Source organism: Chiloscyllium plagiosum, chromosome 17 (genome assembly GCF_004010195.1).
Source record: "Chiloscyllium plagiosum isolate BGI_BamShark_2017 chromosome 17, ASM401019v2, whole genome shotgun sequence".
NCBI classification, from domain to species: Eukaryota; Metazoa; Chordata; class Chondrichthyes; order Orectolobiformes; family Hemiscylliidae; genus Chiloscyllium; species Chiloscyllium plagiosum.
The window spans coordinates 66,004,376-66,027,806 of record NC_057726.1 but is presented as its reverse complement, the minus strand read 5'-3'; the positions used below and the strand labels follow the sequence as shown (position 1 = coordinate 66,027,806).

The 23,431-nt window shown below is 43.4% G+C and overlaps 1 protein-coding gene across 1 annotated transcript in view; it reads left to right on the top strand.

Moving 5' to 3' along the window:
• LOC122558639 (L-fucose kinase) overlaps positions 1–23,431 on the top strand; it is a 213,009-nt gene that overhangs the window by 118,723 nt on the left and 70,855 nt on the right. Inside the window, exons 4-5 of the mRNA XM_043707437.1 lie at positions 8,868–8,993; positions 17,701–17,773. Coding sequence (XP_043563372.1) covers positions 8,868–8,993; positions 17,701–17,773 — 199 coding nt within the window. The remainder of the gene's footprint in view (positions 1–8,867; positions 8,994–17,700; positions 17,774–23,431) is intronic.

Here is a 23,431-nt window from a genome sequence, read left to right as displayed (position 1 = left end):
TTTGTTGACTCAAACTAGTTTGACACCTTCCATTACCTGAAGATGATTGAGATTAACATACGTCTTCACATGGCGGCTTGGTGAGTCAGTGGTTAGCACTGCTGCCTCACAGGGCCAGGGACATGAGTTCAAAACTAGTCTCGGGCATCTGTCTGTGTGGAATTTGCATATTCTCCCTGTGTCTGCGTGGGTTTCATCTGGGTGATCTGGTTTCCTCCCACAATGCAAAGATACGCAGGGCAGGTGAAATGGCTATGCTAAACTGCCGATAGTGTTCAACGATGTGTAGGTTAGATGCATTAGGTTAGGGGTAAATGTAGAGTAACAAGATAGGGGAATTGTTCTGGGTGGGTTACTCTTGACAAGGTTGATGTGGACTTGTTGGGCCAAATGGCCTTTTTCGACACTGTAGGGATTCTATTATTCAATGATTAGTACTTAAGAGTAAGAATTCTTGGTTGTAATGTACATAGAAGTTTTATACTATCTGACACAGGTGTTGGAGAAGTACTTGTAGCATGCCTTCTAATCTGAAATGATATATCTCCTGGACCATGTAGTTGCACTGTTATCAGCTGTAGACTTGAACCATAGCTGAAAACACAGTGTCCGACAATGTAACGATACTCACCCCTGAATCAAATTTCAAATTAGTGAGGTTACTATTGATATAAATATCATCTTGCCAAAGGCTTTGTTTGGATCACCTATATTCCCTAGACACAGTTTAAACCTATTTTCTATTGTAGACTGTTTTACCTCATTAACCTCATTGTTTGGGTCACTATTTGGTTTGTTACTTTTCTGCCAACGTTTCCTACTTCAGCACATTATCTGAAAGTGAGCTATTATGTTACATTCCTTTTAGTTGTAGAGCAATAACTGTTTCTGTGAAAATTCCTTGTTCCACAGCATTTAGTGTCCTTCCTACGTTCTGTTATAGAGTCACAGAGTCATACAGGTCAGAAACAGGCCCTTCAGTTCAACCGGTCCATGCTGACCATAATCCTAAACTAAACTTGTACCACTTGCCTGTGCTTGGCTTATATCCCTCCAGACATTTCTAATTCATGTATTTATCTAAATATCTATTAAATATTATAAGACTACCTGTATCCACCATTTCCTCTGGAAGTTCATTCCACACACTAACCACTCTCTGTGTAAAAAAAAAAAATGCCCTCATGTCTTTTATTAAGCCTTTGTCCTCTTGTTTTAAAAATATGCCACCTCGTCTTGAAATCTCCCACTGTTGGGAAATGAGACCTGCCATTCACCTTACCCATGCCCCTTATGATTAAACAAACCTCTATATGGTCACCCCTCAACCTCCTATGCTCCAGTGAAAGAAGTCCCAGCCTATCCACCCTCTGCCCATGACCCAAAGCCTCCATTCCTGGCAACATCCTGGTAAATCTGTCTGAACTCTCTCCAGCTTAATAATATCCTTCCTATAACAGGGTAACCAGAACTGGACACAGTACTCCAGAAAACACCTCACCAATATCCAATATAACCTCAACATAATGACCCAACTCCTATACTCAAAGGTCTGAGCAATGGAAGCAAGCGTGCTAAATGCCTTGTTAACCACCCTATCATAGATGATGCAAACTTCAAAGAATTATATACCTGAACTCTTAGATCTTTCTGTTCTACAACACTACCCTTAGCCCTACTTTTAATTATTTAAGTCCTGCTCTTATTTGTTTTACCAAAATGCAATACCTCGCATTTATCCAAATTAAACTCCATCTGCCACTCTTCAGCCCATTGATCCAACTGATCAAGATCTCTTTGGAACCGTAGATAACCTTATTCACTTTCCACTGTACCACCAATCTTCGTGTCATCTGCAAACTTACTAACCATGCCTTCTATATTCTCATCTAAATCATTTGTGTAAATGACAAAAAAACAGTGGTTTTCCATGTGTGTCTTTGGTGATTTTGTCCCTTAAGAACTGAATGGATTCTACTATCTCCTGTGATAAATTTGATCTTCCCCTCTTAGGATTGTTTGTGGAGTTTATGAGTATGAATTATTCAAATTATCTTTTAATTAGTAAATCTGGCAAAAACGCATGAATAATTCCAGCAACAATTATGTTCCTTTTGTTTCTTTCTCGCTGAAAGTGAAAAATTGTTTATTACAGTAAATAATTATTTTTAAGGGAAAAACCTGTTGTGCATATGCTTTCCAGTTGAATTATACAGTTTGATAAATTGTGCAATTCTGTGGTTTAATCAAATTTTTACATTTCTGATGACTTCAGGGATATTAGAGCTTGATTTCAATGCACGACCTCGTGAGTTGTGACAGATGGATTGAAAAGATTCTGTGGTACTATTTTGAAGAAGGTTAAGAGAGTTATCTCCAGTGCCCTGACCAATGTTTACCCCTGAATCACCATCACTAAGCAACTTGTCGGGTGATTATTACACTGATGTTTGTGGGAAAGCATAATAGGCTGCCATGTCTCCTGAGATTACAGTAGTCATCTCGCTTGACATACTTTGTTGGTTGTAAAGTGCTTTGAGATATTCCATGTTTATTAAAACTGCTGTATGAATGCAATTGTATCTTCTTTTCAGTGATACATCCTGAGTTACTCATTAATAATCATTCAATATACTTGGCTAAGAAGATACTTGCATGTCCTCACATGGGTCTAGATAGATTGTAGAAAGTACTGTGTTGTTACTGACTAACAGAAAGTGGCTGTGCAAGTCTCATTAAAAGTCGCTCTAAGTGTAAGTACAATAAATGATTGCATGGTTTATAAATATTGAGCTCTTAGTATTACTTGGCTGACTGAATTATGCCGGTCCATTACACATTCTCGGACTGTAGGTTCTGCCTTCAACTGACTCCGAACAAATTTTTCAAGCATATGTCTTTGGGAAAGGCTGAGGCCATCAAGTATATGCATTAATTGAAGCTACTTAAATTTATCATGTTTTATTATGTTGCAAGCCTTATTTGAGACTTTATAAGTGTTAGACTATGAGCAAAATGAGCCCCAGTGCATTGCCTATACTCAAGGAAGTTACATAATTATGAAGAGGACATGAAACATCTAACTTTGTACTCTCTTTGAGGAACTACTTTGCAGGAAATTCATATCCAAACAGATCGTAATTTCCATTCATCCATTGTAAAAGCTCAGGCTGTTTGTTCAGACATTACCACGCAGTGCTCAGGATACGGTTGCTGCTACTTAACATTACAGATTCTGACAGCAAGAAGGAAACTATTTGGTCTGTTGTGCCTGTATCAGATTTTCGGTTGAATAACTCTTTCTGCTTAGTCTTGCAAATCTTTCCTTTTCAAGTTACATTTATCAGTAACTACTTAGGTAATCCAGAGACCCACACTGTTGCTCTGGGGATGTGAGATCAAATCTCATTGTGGCAGAGATAATGAATTTTGAATTCAATTAATAAATCTGTGTATTGAAGATGTTCTAATGGTGACAGTTGTCAGTTGTTGTGAAGCCTATCTGGTTCATTTATGCCCTTGAGGGAAAAGGCATGTCCCATCCTACCTGCTCTGAGCTACATATAATTCTAGACACATAGCAAAGTGGTTGACCTCTAAATGTCCTCTGGAATGGCCAAGCAAGTTACTTAGTTGTGTTAAACTATAATGAAGTATAAAGAAAGCATTTATCCAATTCTGTTTGAAGGTTACAGCTGAAACTGCTCCCACAATCTTTTCAGGCAGTATCATAAAAATAACTAAGTCACCGTTTCAAAATAAAAGCATGATCATTATCTTCCTCCTGGTTCTTTGTTTCAATTAACTTTGTAATTGGCTTTTCATTGATCAGACTTGAATAAAATGATGCTTTTAACCATGCATTCCTATCAGCTGTTGTATTGCTCCTGTTAATAGTGCTGAGTAAAGGGTTAACATTGTTTTTCCCTTGGTTTTTTTCTTTTTGAAAGAAATCAACATCAACGTGATAATGTTAAAGGTGGTAGTGTAATAATTGCACTCAACGATTAAATAAATTTCAACAAAAAAAAATGATGCTTTATCCCAAAGCGTTCCATCGTCTTAAATCATAGATGGATTTAAGCTATTGTGCTGAAAGAATGTGCTGTCTCAGAGTGAGTGCAGTTTGATGTAACAGTGAGCCACCCTTCCAGCGAGGTTTGAATTCCTGCTAGTATCAAACCATTTAATTTTCATAGAACCATAGAATCCCTTCAGTGTGGAAACAGGCCATTTGTCCCAACAAGTCCACACCGACCCTCTGAAGAGTAACCACCCAGATCCATTCCCCTACCCTATCACTTTTACATTTCCCCTGACAAATGCATCTAACCTACACATCCCTGAATACTATGGGCAGTTTAACATGGCCAATTCACCTAACCTGCACATCTTTGGACTATGGGAGGAAAGAGGAGCACCCGGAGAAAACCAATGGAGACACAGGGAGAATGTGCAAACTCCACACAGGCAGTCGCCCGAGGCCGAAATCGAACCCGGGTTCTTGGTGCTGTGAGGCAGCAGTGCTAACCGCTGAGCTACCGTGCTATCCCAATGTAGGACAAATAGTTCTGGTTCATTAAAATCCATCAAGGACAATGACCTGCCATCCTTACTTGGTCTGACCTATATTAGACTCCAGGCACACAGCAACGTGATTGATTCTTTGGATAATTAGACATGGACAGTAAATGCTAGGCTAGCCAGCAACACCCCCATCCCAGGAAGAATAAACTAAACCAAGTGAAGCTAGCTGTTTAAGGCTGCTGTGATGTAATAGCAATGTGTGGTGTTCACTGTTAACAAGATTGTGCCTATCACAGATTAATAATGTGGTGTATGAATTTCAGTGTTGGGAGGGGTTGCCAGGTATTTAGGCGATACATATTAAAGACTATCAGATTCTGCCAAATAACAGTCATCCCTGCAGTTGTTCACAACTGAAAAGGTGCTGACCATATCCAACCAACCCTTATTTGCAAAAAACATCATTTCTGATATCACGTGATTCTGCAATTGGATAGCATTTGCTAAATACAGCGAAGTGTGCAAATACATACACTGACACCCAATTTAAGTTCATTATGTGATTGACTCTTATACATACTGTTAGCTACATATACTACTACACCAAGCCCTGAATGTTGCAGGCAGAATAAACATGTACATACACTGCACCTGTTTTAACTCAACAAAATAGGTGACATTCTTTCTCTTGTTCATTACTCAGAGTAATGCTGGGACCAGTCACTGATAACCTGCATGGTTTAAAATTTAAATAGACTTGGCAGTTAACTGTTAGCCATCATCTAACTGGTCCATTCTTTGTGGCGTCTCCTGTACCAACCATATTACACTTACCAGCCAGTCAACACTCTCTTCTCATACAGTATATTGCGTTTCCTTTACATTGATGTCTTGTGCAAAGTAATTTGCAAGGAAAGTGAATGCATACTTTTAGGAAATAAAGCTGTAGTGTTAGAGGGATAGTATGAGGGAATGGAATAGATCTGATTGCTCTATGGAGAGCTAGGATGGGTTCAAAGTTCTCAATTGCCTCCGATTACCATGGTAACAACTTCATGAACAGTGGAAAGGGATGTTTGATGGTTGCCTGTGAAGGTATGAGGCCTTAGTAAAACATTCCTCAACTGAAAATGCTCCTTCAGACAGCGCAGCACTTCCTAAATAGTGGACTGGAGAGTTAATCTTGGTTATGTCCAGCTACATCTAGGGTTTGCAGGCTAATCAGCTGAGGAAAACTGTATAATTAACATACTATTTGTGGTATTGAATAATTAGCACGGGGAGTCTAGCTTGATGTCTTTTCCACTCACTACCCTGGGGTGCTTAGGCAAATTAAAGCATCCTTCTGCCATAGGTGATTACTGATATCTGCCTGTATACCTCAGTGCCCCAGTACACCTACCTGCTGTGATATTGGGGGAAGCATAGTAATAAGCTTCTGATTCAGTTGACAGTTGTCTTGCTCCTTTTGGATAGACTTTTTAAACATTTCTATGAACCCATTTGAGAGGCCTATATTTTACACTGGCCACTATGCAGTAAATGTCGAGTACATGTCTCATTAAAGCTGAGTGATGGATTTTTCTGGTTGGCAGTGAAATGACTGTAAAATGAATGTCTTGTGAGAGTCAGCAAACTCCAAACAGCTGCATCGACTTCTCGAGTCCACTATTGGCTCAGATAATCAGAAGGAACCCAATCACTCAGGGCGATGAGTGCTCAATGTTCCACACAGCCATCAGAATCAGCAGTTCTCTATTTCATTACTGTTGAATTGTTTGGCTCTGTAAGCTCATTAAATTTGTTAAAGATCTCTGCCAGTGGCTAAATGGATAAAGGCACCACTATACAAAGTGTTGGACCATCATAAAGATCATGCTTTTATATCAGGGCCTTTTACAATCTCAGGATATCCCGAAGTGCTTTACAGCCGAATAAGTGCTACTTGGATGTGGTCACTTTTGTAAATATGTAAGAAATGGACAGTCACTTTGCGTATTGCAAGCTTCCACAAACTGCAATAATGCAAATAACTAACTGTGAAACTGTCTCGGTGATTTTGGTAGGGAGGTAAATATTGCCAGGACATTGAGAGATGTCCCCATTTCTTGAATAGTGCCATTGGAATTTCTTTTCCAACTTCTCTCTGAACAGGCAGACAAGGCTTCAGTCTAATGTTGCATCTGAAAGGTGGCACCATCACCAGTGCAGTACTCCCTCACAATGGCACTGAGGTGTCAGTCTAGATGTCTTTATGTGGAATTTGAGCATGTGACCTTCTGATTCAGATATGGAAATGCTACTATTGACCTACAGCTCTCATCATTCAGCATAGAAAGTCTTTGATCCAATCTGCACTGAGCTAGCTGAGCTGACCCACCTATCCCTCCCTAGTTCTGCCCTTCTCAACTTCCAATACACTGGTTACAGAGTCATAGAGTTGTACAGCATGGAAACAGATCCTTCAACCCAACTTGTCCATATCCTAAATTAATCTAGTCCTGTTTGCCAGCACTTGGCCCATATCCCACTAAACCCTTCCTATTCATATTCATATACCCATCCAGACGTCTTTTAATTGTAAGCCTCCACCACTTCCTCTGGCAGTTCAATTCATACACACGTACTGCCCTTTGCGTGAAAACGTTGCCCCTTAGGTTCCTTTTAAATCATTCCCCTCTCACCCTAAACCTATGCCCTCTAGTTCTGGATTACTCCAACCCATGGAAAAGACCTTGACTATCTATTCCATCCTTACCCCTCATGATTTTATAAACCTCTATAAGGTCAATCTGCAGCCTCCAACGCTCCAGGGAAAACAGCTATTTGTTTTTGATAAGTGTATAGTGAATATTCCCGGAGCAAATTAGCTGGTCTGACTGCAAAGTTTTAAACAAACAGAATTTATTGACAAAATTACAGAATGAAACACAAAGAACAAAAAACAGAATACCAGATAACTTATCCTAGCCAAAAGCCTGACAGATTTAATGATGCTGTTCAGAAAATACTTGCAACAGTCCCAATAAACCCGTCCCTTAGCACAAAGAACAAAAATGAAACAAACCAGGGCTTACAGACTTGAAGTTAGAGAGAGAGGGAGTACCAGCTGGACTTGCTCCAGCAGCCTTTCTTCATACACACTGCTGCTGACCTGAATCAAAAACTCTAATCTAAATGAAGGCTCGCTACATACCTAGCTGGCCACTCCCCTTTGATTATACCGGTTTTTATAAGACATGAAAGCCTTAGGCTGGAGGCATTTTCTCTTCGGGGAAAACAAAATGGGCCCAATAAACGTTTCAAACCCAGCCTTGTTGGAGCCTTGCCAATTACCACCTCTTTGGAAAAAAAACTCAAGTACATAGTAACCTTGTAAAAAGACCAACATTGTGACAACACCGAACAAATTCCTCTCTATCTAAACCCTCAACACTATGGCAGTCCCAGTCTATGTTCGGGAAGTTAAATTCCCCTCCCATTATCCCTCTATTATTCTTACAGATAACTGAGATCTCCTGACAAATTTGTTTCTCAATTACTCGCTGACTATTGGGGAGGGGGCCTATAGTACAATCTAAATAAGGTATCAGCCCTTGCTTATTTTTCAGTTCCACCCAAATAAAATCCTTGGACATATTCCCCAGGAGTATCCACCCTAGGTACAGCAGTAATGTTATCCTTTGTCAAAAATGTCAATCCCCCTCCTCTCTTGCCCCACTTTGTATGCTTCCCATAGCATTTGTACCCTGGAACATTCAGCTGCCAGTCCTGTCCATTCCTGAGCCACATCTCTGCAATTGCTATGATATCCCAGTCCCATGTTATTGACCATGCCCTTAGGCCTCTTGCATTTAAATAAACGTATTTTAATTTACCTCATTCTCTGTTTTGTTCCTGCATACCCTGACTGTTTGACTTGCTCCTTTTCCCTGTACCAGTCTCGATGATCTCTTTCCTCACTATCTCTCTGAACACTACCCCTCCCCCCCCGCACCGTACTCATTTAAATCCTCCCAAGCAGCTCTAGCAAATTTACCTGCCAGTATATGAGTCCCCTTTCAATTCAGATGCAATCCATCCTTCTTATACAGGTCTCTTCTACCCCAGAAGAGATTCTAATAATCCAAAAACGTGAACCCTATTCCCCTGCACCAGCTCCTCAGCCATATATTCATCTGCTATATCCTCCTATTCCTTGAAGGCTGTAAATGAAGGTGACCCACTTAGTAAGGGAGAGAAGTGTTTCTGTGTCTGTGGAAACTGTGCCCACAGAGGATGACAATAAATTAGGAATGTTAAAAAAAAGTCTTTCTTTTCTTCCCTGTTGTCACTTTTAGGGCCGAGACTTTCCCTTTGATGACTGTGGACGTTCGTTCACCTGTTTGCCAATGGAAAACTGCGACAGCAAAGCAGAAGCCCTCGTCTGTAACATCGATGTTCTGCTGCACATCATGACATATAAGGTCAGTCACGCGTAAGCCATCTCCAATGGGAGCGGAGGAGAGTCAGGTCATATACTTCAGATCTAGAAAATGTAGATTCGAGTTTCTTCTAAATGGCAAAATGTTTGGAACAGTTAAAGACCAAAGAGATTTGAAGTCCCTTGTACAGATGCCCCCAAAATGCTAGTGGGGACTGGTGTGAAAAATAATTTTAAAAGGAACTTTGGAATTAGATTAGATTACATTACATTACAGTGTGGAAACAGGCCCTTCGGCCCAATAAGTCCACACCGACCCGCCGAAGGGCAACCCACTCATACCCATACCCCTAACCCCTTTTACCCCTTTACCCCTTACCTAACTCTATGGGCAATTTAGCATAGCCAATTCACCTGACCTGCACATCTTTGGACTGTGGGAGGAAACCGGAGCACCCGGAGGAAACCCACGCAGACACGGGGAGAACGTGCAAACTCCACACAGTCAGTCGCCTGAGGCGGGAATTGAACCCGGGTCTCTGGCGCTGTGAGGCAACAGTGCTAACCACTGTGCCACCGTGCCGCCCACAATGTTGGCCTTTATCTTGAGAGAGCTGGAATGAAGAGGAATGGAAGGTATTTACACCTGTACAGAGTACTTAGACCCCATGAGGAGCACAATTATGGTTGTGCACTTCAGGAAGTATAAACAGGCTTTGGAGAGAATGCAATGTAGAATGATACAGGTGCTAAAAGTGTTCAATTACAACGAGGATGTTTGCAAATACATTCCCTTGAACATAGAAAGTTAGGCATGATGTAATTGAGGTTCTGTAAAATCATCTCAAAATTTACAGAACATATTAGCTGTTTCCTCTTGTGGGCAGTCCAGTATGCCAAGGCATAACCTTTAAGTGAGAGCTGGGTTAGACAGGAGTGATATCATGCAACACACCTTCCTGTAAAGCATGGTGAAAATCAGGAAAACATTCTCCACAAAAATGCTGCTGAGATTTAGTATCAGTTTGTAATGCCAGAACTAAGATTGCTAGATTTCTGTTAAGCAAGAGTATGAAGGTAGAGGAGAGCGTGAGGACGGCAGATGCTGGAGATCAGTCAAAAAGTGTGGTGCTGGAAAAGCACAGCAGGTTAGGCAGCATCCAAGGAGTAGGAGAGTTGATGTTTTGGGCATAAGCCCTTCATCAGGAATGTGAAGGTGAAGGGTTGAGTTGAATAACAGATCAACCGATTGAGTGGTGTAATAGTCTGATGGGGCCGAATGGCCTACTCTTGTTGCTGTGTTCCAAAGGGCACTGTTTGAGCTTGGTCCTTGGGAGAGATCCATAGGAATGCCACTTCAAAACCTGCAACAAAATTCAAATTCTTAGTTTTCTCCCCTCCCAAAGGGTCAAGCCCAGACGGTGAGCAGACCGTTACACTTGGAGACCATCAAAACCAAGCCTGATCCAGGACCAATTCAGTCCTCCCATTTCAAATCAATAATAGAATATAGAACTGTACAGCACAGTACAGGCCCTTTGACTCTTGACGTTATGCCGGCCTTTTATCCTACTCTAAGATAGACTAAGCTACATACCCTTCATTGTGCTATCTTCTATATGTTCAAAGTTTGTGAGAAGATTTGTAGCTCGGGTGCTCGTTGTTGTGGTTGTGTTCGCCGAGCTGGGAATTTGTGTTGCAGACGTTTCGTCCCCTGTCTAGGTAACATCCTCAGTGCTTGGGAGCCTCCTGTGAATCACTATAAATGCCGGAGGAAACATCACAGAAGCGCTTCACAGGAGGCTCCCAAGCACTGAGGATGTCACCAAAACAGGGGACGAAACGTCTGCAACACAAATTCCCACCTCGGCGAACAGAACCACAACATCTTCTGTGTGTCTAGCCAAGAGTCACTTAAATGTCCCTAATGTGTCTGACTCTACTAGCACTGCTGGCAATGCATTCCACGTACCCAGCACTCTGTGTAAAGAACCTCCCTTTGACATCTCCCCTAAACCTTCCTCCAATCATCTTAAAATTATGCCCCCTTGTGATAGACATTTCCGCCGTGGGTAAGAGTCTCTGGCTGTCCACTCTATCTATGTCTCTTATCAACTTGTATACTTCTGTCAGTCACCTTCTTTGCTCCAGTGAGAAAAGCCCTAGCTACCTCAACCTTTCTTCATAAGACATGCCCTCCAGTCCAGGCAGCATCCTGGTAAATCTCCTCTACACCCTCTCAAAAGCTTCCATATCTTTCCTAATAATGAGGCAACCAGAACTGAACACAGTATTCCAAGTGTGATCTAACCAGAGCTCTGTAGAGCTGCAGCATAACCTTGCAGCTCTTAAACTCAATCCCCCTGCTAATGAAAGCCAGCACACCATTTACCTTCTTAACAACTGTATCAACCTGGGTGGCAACTTTGAGAAATCTTTGGACATGGACCCCAAGATCCCTCTGTTCCTCCACACTGCCAAGAATCTTGCCTTTAACCATATAATCTGCATTCAAATTCGTCCTTCCAAAATGAACAACTTCACGCTTTTCCAAGTTGAACCCCATCTGCCACTTCTCAGTCCAGTTCTACATCCTGTCAATGTCCAGTTGCAACCTACGACAGCCCTCCACACTATCCACAACTCCAACAACCTTCATTACTAACCCACCCTACCACTTCCTCCTCCAAGTCATTTATAAAAATCACAAAGAGCAGAGGTATCAGAACCGATCCCTACAGACCACCACTGGTTACCAAGCTCCAGGCTGAATACTTTCCATCTACCACCACACTGTATCTTCTATGGGCCAGCCAATTATGTATCCAGACACACAGGTCTCCCTGTATACCACGCCTCCTTACTTTCTGAACAAGCCTACTATGGGGAACCTTACCAAATGCCTTGCTAAATTCCATATACATCACATCCACTGCTCTAACTTCATCAGTGTGTTTTCTCACATCTCCAAAGAATTCAGTATGTTTTGTGAGGCCTGACCTGCCCCTCATAAAACCATGCTGACCATGTCTAATCAAACAATGGTTTTCCAAGTAATCACAAATCCTGTCTCTCAGAATCCTCTCCAATACCTTGCCCATCACTGATGTAAGACTGACTGGTCTGTAATTCCCAGGATTATACCTGTTCCTTTTCTTGAAAAAAGCAATAACATTTCCCACGCTCTGTTCATCTGGCACTACTTCAGTGGACAGTGAGGACACCAAGATCATCACCAAAGGCACAGCAATCTCTTCCCTTGTTTCCTGTAGAAATCTAGGGCATATCCCATCTGGCCCAGGGGATTTATCTATCCTTCAGTTTTTCAAAATTTTCAACACATTTCCTTCCTCACATCAATCTGTTCTAACATATCAGTCTGTTTCACTCTGTCCTCAGAAATATCAAGATCCCTTTTAGTAATGAATACTGAAGCAAAGTATTCCATAAGACCATAAGACATAGGGGTGGAAGTAAGGCCATTCGGCCCATCGAGTCCACTCCGCCATTCAATTATGGCTGATGGGCATTTCAACTCCACTTACCCGCATTCTCCCCAGAGCCCTTAATTCCTTGTGACATCAAGAATTTATCAATCCCTGCCTTGAAGACATTTAGCATCCCGGCCTCCACTGCACTCTGCGGCAATGAATTCCACAGGCCCACCGATCTCTGGCTGAAGAAATGTCTCCGCATTTCTGTTCTGAATTGACACCCTCTAATTCTAAGGCTGTGTCCACGGGTCCTAGTCTCCTCGCCTAACGGAAACAATTTCCTAGCGTCCACCCTCTCCAAGCCATGTATTATCTTGTAAGTTTCTATTAGATCTCCCCTTAACCTTCTAAACTCCAATGAATACAATCCCAGGATACTCAGCCGTTCCTCATATGTTCAACCTACCATTCCAGGGATCATCCATGTGAATCTCCGCTGGACACGCTCCAGTGCCAGTATGTCCTTCCTGAGGTGTGGGGACCAAAACTGGACACCGTACTCCAAATGGGGCATAACCAGAGCTTTATAAAGTCTCAGTAGCACAACGGTGCTTTTATATTCCAACCCTCTTGAGATAATTGACAACATTGCATTCGCTTTCTTAATCACGGACTCAACCTGCATGTTTACCTTTAGAGAATTCTCAACTAGCACTCCCAGATCCCTTTGTAATTTGGCTTTACGAATTTTCTCACCGTTTAGAAAGTAGCCCATGCTTGTATTCTTTTTTTCCCAAAGTGCAAGACCTCGCATTTGTTCACATTGAATTCCATTAGCCATTTCCTGGACCACTCTCCCAAACGGTCTAGATCCGTCTGCAGTCTCCCCACTTCCTCAGTACTACCTGCCTGTCCACCTAACTTCGTATCATCGGCAAACTTCGCTAGAATGCCCCCAGTCCCTTCATCCAGATCATTAATATATAATGTGAACAGCTGCGGCCCCAACACTGAACCCTGCAGGACACCGCTTGTCACCGGCTGCCATTCCGATAAAGAACCTTTCATCCCAACTCTCTGCCTCCTGTCAGACAGCCAATCCTCAATCCATATCAGTAGCTCACCTCGAACACCATGGGCCCTCACCTTGCTCAGCAGCCTCCTGTGTGGCACCTTATCAAAGGCCTTTTGGAAGTCTAGATTGACCACATCCACTGGGTTTCTCTGGTCTTAACTACTTGTCACCTCTTCAAAGAATCCTAACAGGTTTGTCAGGCACTACCTCCCCTTACTAAATCCATGTTGACTTGTTCTAATCCGACCCTGCTCTTCCAAGAATTTAGAAACCTCATCCTTAATGATGGATTCTAGAATTTTACCAACAACCGAGGTTAGGCTAATTGGCCTATAATTTTCCATCTTTTGTCTTGATTTTTTCTTGAACAAGGGGGTTACAACAGCGATCTTCCAATCATCCGGGACTTTCCCTGACTCCAGTGCGATCTTCCAATCATCCGGGACTTTCCCTGACTCCAGTGACTTGTGAAAGATCTCAACCAACGCCTCCGCTATTTCCTCAGCCACCTCCCTCAGAACTCTAGGATGTGGCCCATCAGGGCAAGGAGATTTATCAATTTTAAGACCTTTTAGCTTTCATTAAGGAGCTCCCCTCCCTTCTCCAACTCCGGGTGCAAGTTCCCTCCACTATTCCTGATCGGCCCTACCCTCACTCTGGCCATCCTCTTGTTCCTCACATAAGTGTAGAACACCTTAGCGTTTTCCTTAATCCTACCTGCCAAGGAAGTCCAGCGACACACCTGATAAAACTGCTTCATCCAAACTGTTTGAACTAAGTAAGTTCCAATCAAATAAACCCACACTGCCCAGTTCTACCTCCTACCGGATCTCCCACCAACAGCCTCCAACCTCATAGTCTGGGAACCTTGCACCTACCCAAAATTCACAAACCTGACTGCCCCGGTCAACCCATTGTTTCAGCCTGCTCCTGCCCCAACGAACTTACCTCTGCATACCTTGAAACTGTCCTGTCTCCCTTAGTCAAGGATCCCCACACACACATTCAGGACACCACGAATGCCCTCCTCCTCCTCCATGATTTTTGTTTTCCCGGCTCCCAACACTCATCTTCACCACAGACATCCAGTCCCTGTACACATCCATCCGCCATGACAAAAGCCTCCAAGACCTCCGTTTCGTGCTCTCCCACCGACCCAACCAGTACCCTCTCACTGACACACTCATTTGATTGGCTGAACTGGGCCCTCACCCTCAACAATTTCTCCTTCAAATCCTCCCACGTTATCCAGACTAAAGGGGTAGCCAAGGGTACCCGAATGGGCCCCAGATATGTCTGCCTCTTTGTCGGGTACGTGGAGCAGTAAATCCTTTGCACCAGTCCCCGCCTTTTCCTCCGATGACTATATTGGCACCATCTCATACTCCCACGAGAAGGTTGAACAGTTCAACTTCACTGACACCTTCCACTCCAACCTCAAACTGGACCATCACTCTGGCACCTCCCTCCCATTCCTGGACCTCTTCATCTTCATTTCCTGTGACCGACTCAACACGCCCATCTACCCACCAACACCACAGCTACCTGGACTACACCACCTCCCACCCTGCCTCCTATAAAAACGCAATCCCTTATTAGCGCCCTTGGGTCACCCCCTCATTCCTGATGAAGAGCTCATGCTCGAAGTGTAGACTCATCTGCTCCTCGAGTGCTGCCTGGAGTGGTTTACCAGTGCTACAGTCTTCGACTTTGATCTCCAGGACCTGCAGTCCTCACTTTCTTCCAATCAATATCAGGGAAGTTAAAGTCACCCATGATAACAACCCTGTTATAGAGTCATAGAAATGTACAGCATGGAAACAGATCCTTCGGTCCAACCTATCCATGCCGACCAGATATCCCAACCCAATCTAGTCCCACCTGCCAGCACCCGGCCCATATCCCTCCAAACTCCTCCTATTCATATACCCATCCAAATGCCTCTTAAATGTTGCAATTGTACCAGCTTCCACCACTTCCTCTGGCAGCTCATTCCATACATGTACCACCCTCTGTGTGAAAAAGTTGCCCCTTAGGTCTCTTTTGTATCTTTCCCCTCTCACCCTAAGCTGTTACTTCTGCACCTTTCCAAAATCTGCCTCCCAATCTGCTCCTCTGTGTCTCTGTTGCTACTGGAGGTCCTGTAGAAATCACCCAATAAAGTGACTGCTGCTTTCCTGTTTCTGACTTTCACCCATATTGACTCTGTAGATAAACCTCCCTCGACGACCTCCTTTTCTGCAGCTGTGATACTATCCCTGATCAGCAATGCCACTCCTCCACCTCTTTTACCTCCTCTCCGCCCATTCTTTTGAAACATTTAAATCCTGGAACATCCAACAACCGTACCTGTCCCTGTGATATCCAAGTCTCCACAATGGCCACAACATCATAGTTCCAAGTACTGATGCATGCTCTAAGTTTGTCACCCTTATTCTTGATACCTCTTGCATTAAAATAGACACACTTCAACCCATCACAATGAGTGTACCTTGGCCCTATCAAGTCCCTATCTCTCCTCACAGACTCTTTGCACACTGTATCTGGCTGTTCACTATCTACTCTGTCATCTGATCCGTAGCTCAGTTTCCTACCCTCCTGCCAATCCAGTTTAAATCCTCCTGAAGAGCTCTAGCAAACCTCCCATCCAGGATATTGGTGCCACTCCAGTTCAGGTGCAACCCGCCCTTCTTGTACAAGGCCCACATTCCCCAGAAGGGATCCCAATGATCCATATATCTGAAGCCCTCCCTCGTACACCAGCCCTGCAGCCATGTGTTCATCTGCACTTGCTCTCTATTCTTCGCCTCACCGGCAGCAATCCTGAGATTACTAATCTGCTCGTCCTGCCTCCTAGCTACCAACCTAACTCCCTATATTCACTTTTCAGGTTCCCCTCCCTTTCCATACCTATGTCATTGGTACCTATGTGTACCATGACTTCTGGCTGTTCTCCCTCCCCCTTAAGAATCCTGCAGACTTGATCCGAGACATCCCTGACCCTGGCACCCAGGAGGCAACACAACATCCCGAAATCTCGTTCACAATTACAGAATCTCCTGCGTGTTCCTGTCACAATTGAATCTCTTATCACTATTGCTTTCCTATTCTCCCCTCTTCCCTTCTGAGCCACAGAGCAAGGCTGTGCCTGATGAAGTGCTTTTGCCCGAAACGTCGATTTTCCTGCTCCTTGGATGCTGCCTTGACCTGCTGTGCTTTTCCAGCAACACTGTAATCTTGACTGTGACCTCCAGCATCTGCAATCCTCACTTTCACTGCTGTGGCCTTCACCTTGCACTGTCTGTCTATTCCCTTTCCCTCTCCTGACACTCACCCAATTACCTTTGTCCTGTATCGTAGGTGTGACTACCTCCCTGTTAATCCTCTCTATCACACCCAATCAGTGTAGGATTCTGGCCTTTTCTTTCCCCACTCTCCCCTCATTCAAGCACACTCAGTATTAGCATCTCCACTGTCAGCCTAGGTAGATCAACAGTTATATCTCAGATGAGGAATGAAACCTCTGCTTTTTAGGTCTGTGTGGCTCAGTGATACCTCACCATAGATTTTGGGTAGTTTCAGAGCATGCCTTGAGGAGCATATGATAATATATACACAGTGGGAGAGTAGGCAAGTTTAACCCCACCCTGTGTATTTTGAGCTTTGCTAGAAGGATTTGACTCATGTGACAACATGCAATAATATTGGACATTTGATGCAGTAAAATATCCCAAGGCACTCTAGGGTTGTAATCAGACAAACTTGACATTGAGTATGATGTCAAGATGAGCAAAAACGTCATCAAAATAGGAGGAGTTATGGAGAAGAGAGAGAGAAAGATGGAGAGATATGGAGAAGGAATTCCAGAGTTTAGGGCCTGGGTTGCTAGCAGCTTAGATGCCAATCGTCGTGCAATTAAAATTGAGAGTGTAGTCACAATTGATATTGTAGGAGGGCAGAGTTCTTGCGAGGGCTGGAGCATCTGGTTAAAGGGCTGGAGGAGATTACAGAGTTAGAGAGGGATGAGGCCATTGAGGGATTTGAAATTAAGGATGAGAATTTAAAATTGAAAGTGTTATTGGACAGGGGGCCAGTGTAGGTCATTGAGTACAGAGGTGATGGAGTGAAAAAGGTCCTTACAGTTCACATGACATCACAGTTGCTAGATCATGTACGAAAACAAAAGAAGTAAAGGATAGTATGCATCGCTGATTAATATTTTCTGATTTTGCCCATTACAGTTGGGACCAGGTTGTCCACCAGGCGTGTGGGTCTGCAGCACAGATATGATCCTGACTGTCCCCTCCTACCCAGGTAAAGAAACACAAGTACTTATAGGATTGTATTGACAAAACCTGTTCAGAGCCTGAAGCATGATGGAGCATACAGATGCTACCTCTCACATGATCAAATATTCATCCGATGTGTTCTCTGCCCATGAGCTTAAACAATACGTATCGGTTGTATCATTGAGTGTACCAATGCTGCTGTCTTCGCATGGCATGCCGGGCTCAGTGAGAAATTGGAAATACTGGTTATGGTTTCCTTCGCCAAAGCAGGGAAACTCCCATATCCAGCTAACTTCAGCAGAAAGCAGGAGTGGAACCTAGGTCAGTAACATTCTGTGTTAGATATCTCTTCTTTCAATTTGTAACAGAGTATCTGGTGGAATTAGGGCTGGATACTCTGGTGAATTTATAATTATTTTTGTTTTTATCATTGCATTCTCATCGTTACGTTGCATAGAGGCCTGAGATCTAGCCATGTGGTGTTCAGAGATAAATAAGTGAACAGTTTGGTCATTTTATGTTTATCGTGTCCTTTGGAATGTTATGGAAAGGTTAACCAGTATATTTAAAAGTCTAACAGGCTGCTGTTTCACTCCCTGAAAAAAACAAAAACTTATTGAAAGAAAAGAAACCAACCACACCAATCGAAAAAACCAAAGGACAATTTTTTTACTTTTTAAAACTTTTACTGTGACATGCAAGCCAAAATCATCATCATTTGACAGTGCTTCAAGTAAAAAGGAAAATTTCACATTGATATCCATATAACATAGGTATATCTCACTGAACCACTGTCACCCATGCCAATCCCTACACGCATAGCAGCATTTCAAATCAACATCATTGAACTTGAATAAAAGCAAAGTACTGTAGATTGTCAAAATCTGAAATAAAACCAGAAATTGCTGCAACAGGTCTGGCAGCATCTGTGGAAAGTTCAGGGAGTGCAAATGGTAAATGTAGAACAGTCTTTAAGATAGGTGTGAGTAATAAAAAATAGGTAACCCACAATCTGTGCAACCGCAATATGTAGTTGAGAGAGATGCAGGTTGGCATGTCATCAAAGTGAAGGTGAGTGTTCATGCTCTGAAACTGTTGAGCACAATAATGAATCCTGAAGGCTGTAAAGTGCTTCTGTGGAAAATAAGGTGCCATGAGAAATCCCTTTTTCTTTTGCTCTGGTACCCTCACTATCTGTTACACTCACTCCTCTTTCCTCCATAAATACCATTTGTTTTAGTCCCTTCAATTCCAAAGAAGTCATATTAAAATTGAAATGTTAACTCTGTTTTTCTCCCCACAGATGTTGCCAGACCTGCTGAGTTTTTTCAGAACGTTCTCCTTTTATTTATTCTCTAACTCGGTCATTGGAGCATAGGGTCTTTCCCAGTTACCAGATTCAGCCTTCAGGTTGCTTTTGTTGGAAACTATAAAGTTCTAAAATGTAGTGAGCATTAAAAACAGCACATCCCTTTCTTCAGTAGGATCACAACAGTTTTGATGCATTGAATCCCCAAAGACTCCTTTCTGTGCCTCTGAAGTTGCAATGTTTGGCTGTTAGTAGACTTTATTTAATTAGTGTTTATAGGCTAACATTAAAAATAAGGAGAGACTGAGAGGGAAGAGAGCCTGAAGACAGGGCTATCCCAGAGGGTGAAAGCACAAGCAGAAGAACAAGAACTCACTGTTCCCATGAGGATTGTATATTCTGGAGTAAGCTGCTCTAAGTGTGAAGAAAATACATGTAGGAGTGGCCAGCTTTCTAGGGACTAGTCCATCCTGTGGCGTAAATGATGCTGCGCCAGCACCAAAACAAGACAGATGACAGCAACAGTCAGTCCATGGTAGAAGATATTATTCTGCACAGTGTTTACAGACAAAGGATGAATTACTTTCCACTCCACAGAACACTGGTGCCTTTGCAGACTGTCTCTCTCTAGAGATGGTGGTTTTGCAGTGAGGGGCCTATTTAAATTGTTTTCATGGCCACGCTTTGACTTGCTCACAAGTTGGCTGTGGCTTTGCATTTTTATGCATCAGATTCACTCCAGGCAGCAGCTGGTGACCTTTGCAACTTCCCTTACACTTCAGCTCATCATCACAGATACATGTTCAAGTGAGCAACGAATTCACCTCATTCACTATCAATGATGTCAGTCATCTGAGAGAGCCAGACACGATGTGAATTGCTAGATTCCTGAAAGTTCATGATGTGATAGATTTCACACTTGCCCTCAAGGCTCCATTGGCCCAGCTAGGGTCATTGATCAGTCATAAAGGTTTTCTTCTGTCAAGGTCCAGTTGTGTGGTGGCTGTTTCAAAGAATCACAAGGTGTGTTTAGACCCTTAGATGCTCCTGGCTGCTATGGAGGTTCTGTCCACCAGAGTTATTGGAGGGTTGGACTGCCCACTAAAGAGAGAGTTCATGATCAGTGAGAAATCAGTCGACAGAGACTGATTTGTGTTACAATGAGAGCCACATATCTACCAAAGCTAACATCCAGCAGACCAGTAAGATTTCAATGCTTTGGACGTCAAGGTGACTCTGTGTTATTCTCTGACTCGAATTGAGCAAATATGCCAGCACGGTGGCTCAGTGGTTAGCACTGTTGCTTCACAGCGTTAGCGATCCAGGTTCGATTCCAGCCTCGGGCGACTGTCTATATCGAGTTTGCACATTCTCCCCGTGTCTGCGTGGGGTTTCTCTGGGTGCTCTGGTTTCCTCCCGCAGTCAAAAGATCTGCACGTTAGATGAATTGGCCATGCTAAATTGCCATAGTGTTCAGGATGTGTAGGTTAAATGAATTAATCAGGGGAAATGTAAAAGTGAAAGAGTAGGGGAATGGGTCTAAGTGGGATACTCTTTGGAGGGTCAATGTGGAAATGTTGGGCCAAATGGCCTATTTCCATGCTGTAGGGATTGTATGCTTCTATGAAATCATCATAGTGTCCTGCCTCCTGCATGACCTGGATCTCCAGAGGGTGATCTAGCAGACTGAGCCATGTCATCTGAGGATGAGGAGAAGAAGCCATGCCAGCCAACAGCAGAACCTGGTTTACAACAGACTACAGTGTAGTGTTGTCCTTTGCTATCAGCCGAGCTGGAGAGAGGCTGACGCCTGTTTTCCTGGTTACGAGGCAGTGAGGGTCTCCTGCACAGTGGCAGCAGCAGTCTTATCTGTTGCCGTGCACGCAGAGGGGTTGGTGTCAATGGCAGAGGGGTGGGCAAGCTGTCCATATCAGGAACGTTCTAAGAGTTATCCCATCCCCATGGTGAAAACAGCAGCTCACTCACCGTCCTGAGGTCCCTTTTGCCATCTCAGCTTTCTTTTTCTTTTTATTCACCTGTGCGATGTGGGGCATTGCTGGCTGGGCCAGCATTTATTGCCATCCCCAATTGCCCCTTGAGAAGGCGGTAGTGAGCTGCCTTCTTGAACAGCTGCAGTTCACATGCTGTAGGTAGACTGACAAAGCCCTCAGGGAGGGAATTCCTGAGGGAAACCAGGCTGTGGCTGAGAGTCCAAGCAACTCATCCCTCTCTCACCTAGACAGTGGCACTGGCGCTCAGATGCAGGACAATGGAATGCAGCTCACGTCAAATGCCAGGTATCCCATCCATCAGCTTATGAATCTGCAGTTCCATTGACAGTCTCTAATATGAACGAAACTACTCATTCTGAAGAATGCGCGATTGGAGCACTCAGGATCTCCTCCGTGATCTATGCTAGTGTGCAGAAACCTTCTGGAAGCTCTGCTACATCTCCACATACCTCCTGCTTTATGTTTAGCCTCTGCTGTTTGACTCTGGAGGCTTTTGTCATCAGCCTGAGGTTCAGTATTTAGTTCATGTGCAGCAGTCCTCTGATGATTAGATTAGATTAGATTCATTACAGTGTGGAAATAGGCGTTTCGGCCCAATAAGTCCACACTGACCCTCCGAGAAGTAACCCACCCAGACCCATTTCTCTCTGACTAATGTGCCTAACACTATGGGCAGTTTAGCATAGCCAATTCACCCTGAGTTGCACATCTTTAGACTGTAGGAGGAAACTGGAGCACCCGGAGGAAACCCATGCATACGCGGGGAGAATGTGCAAACTCCACGCAGACAGTCACCTGAGAGTGAAAGTTGAAACTTTATTGCTGGAACAGCACAGTAGGTCAGGCAGCATCCAGGGAACAGGAGATTCGACGTTTCGGGCACAGGCCCTTCAAGGGCCTGTGCCCGAAACGTCGAATCTCCTGTTCCCTGGATGCTGCCTGACCTGCTGTGCTGTTCCAGCAATAAAGTTTCAACTTTGATCTCCAGCATCTGCAGACCTCACTTTCTCCACCTGAGAGTGAAATCAAATCCTGGTCCCCTGGTGCTTTGAGGCAGCAGTGATAGCCACCATGCTGCCCCGAATTATCTGAATACTTTTAGCTATGGACTGTTATTCCCCAAAGCACCATCCTTCTTGTCATGTCTTTTTTATCCTGCAAATTATGTTGTAATTTGAACTTGAATATGGTCAGCCTTTCTTCGCTTGTTGAATATTCATCAAAATTGCTCAATGTCATATGTATTGACAGCTGAATCGAATTGCTGCTTAGTTTAATTCATTTGAGCTCTTAAGTCAGGATTTTAAGATAATTTGACCTATGGATTTGTTTAAAACATATACATTAAGTACTCTGACTTGGTAAATGTGAGGTTATCCACTTTAGAAGTAAAAATAGGTCAGAATATTATTTAAATGGTAAAAGATTGCAGCATGCTGTTGTGCAGAGGGACTGAAGAGTATTCGTACATGAATTGCTAAAAGTTGCTTTGCAGGTGCAACAGGTAACCAGGAAGGTAAACGGAATATTGGCTTGCATTGCTAGAGGGATTGAGTTTAAGAGCAGGGAGGTTCGGTTGCAGTTGTACAAGGTGTTGGTGAGGCTGCACCTGGAGTATTGTACCCAGTTCTGGCCTCCTCACTTGAGGAAGGATATACTGGCTTTGGAGGCAGTGCAGAGGAGGATCAGCAGGTTGATTCCGGAGATATGAGGAGAGATTGAGCCACTTGGGACTGTCTTTGCTAGAATTTAGAAGAATGAGAAGGGATTGTATAGAAACATATAAAATTATGAAAGAGCTAGATAAGACAGAGGCAAGCAAATTGTTTCTGCTGGTGGGTGAGACTGGGACTAGGGACATGGCCTCAAGGTTAGGGGGTGTAGATTTAGGACAGATGAGGAGGAACTGCTTCTCCCAGAGAGTAGTGAATCAATGGAATTCTCTGCCCAAGGAAGCAGTAGGGGCACCTTCATTAAATGTATTCAAGATACAGTTGGATGGTAGGGAAATTAAGGGTTATGGGAATAATACAGGTAGGAGGAGCTGAGATGCTGGATAGATCAGCCATGATCTTAATAAATGGTGGAGCAGTTTTGATGGGTCAATTGGCCTACCCTTCTGTTAATATGAAACAAAATCAAAGTTTGAATACAATTCTTAAATTTACTGTAGGAAAGAAAATCCAGGTGTCATAGATGGTCTGTTTCTGAGAGCGTTGTCTGCACAGTTCTTCCTAATTTTGTTTGTTTAAATGATTGATCCAGTGACTGTGATATGCTTACATCAGTGTGCGTAACCCTTTCAGCAAATTTGCACATTCCCACTGAGCTGCTTGTGTCTATAATAGTACTAGTTGTTGCC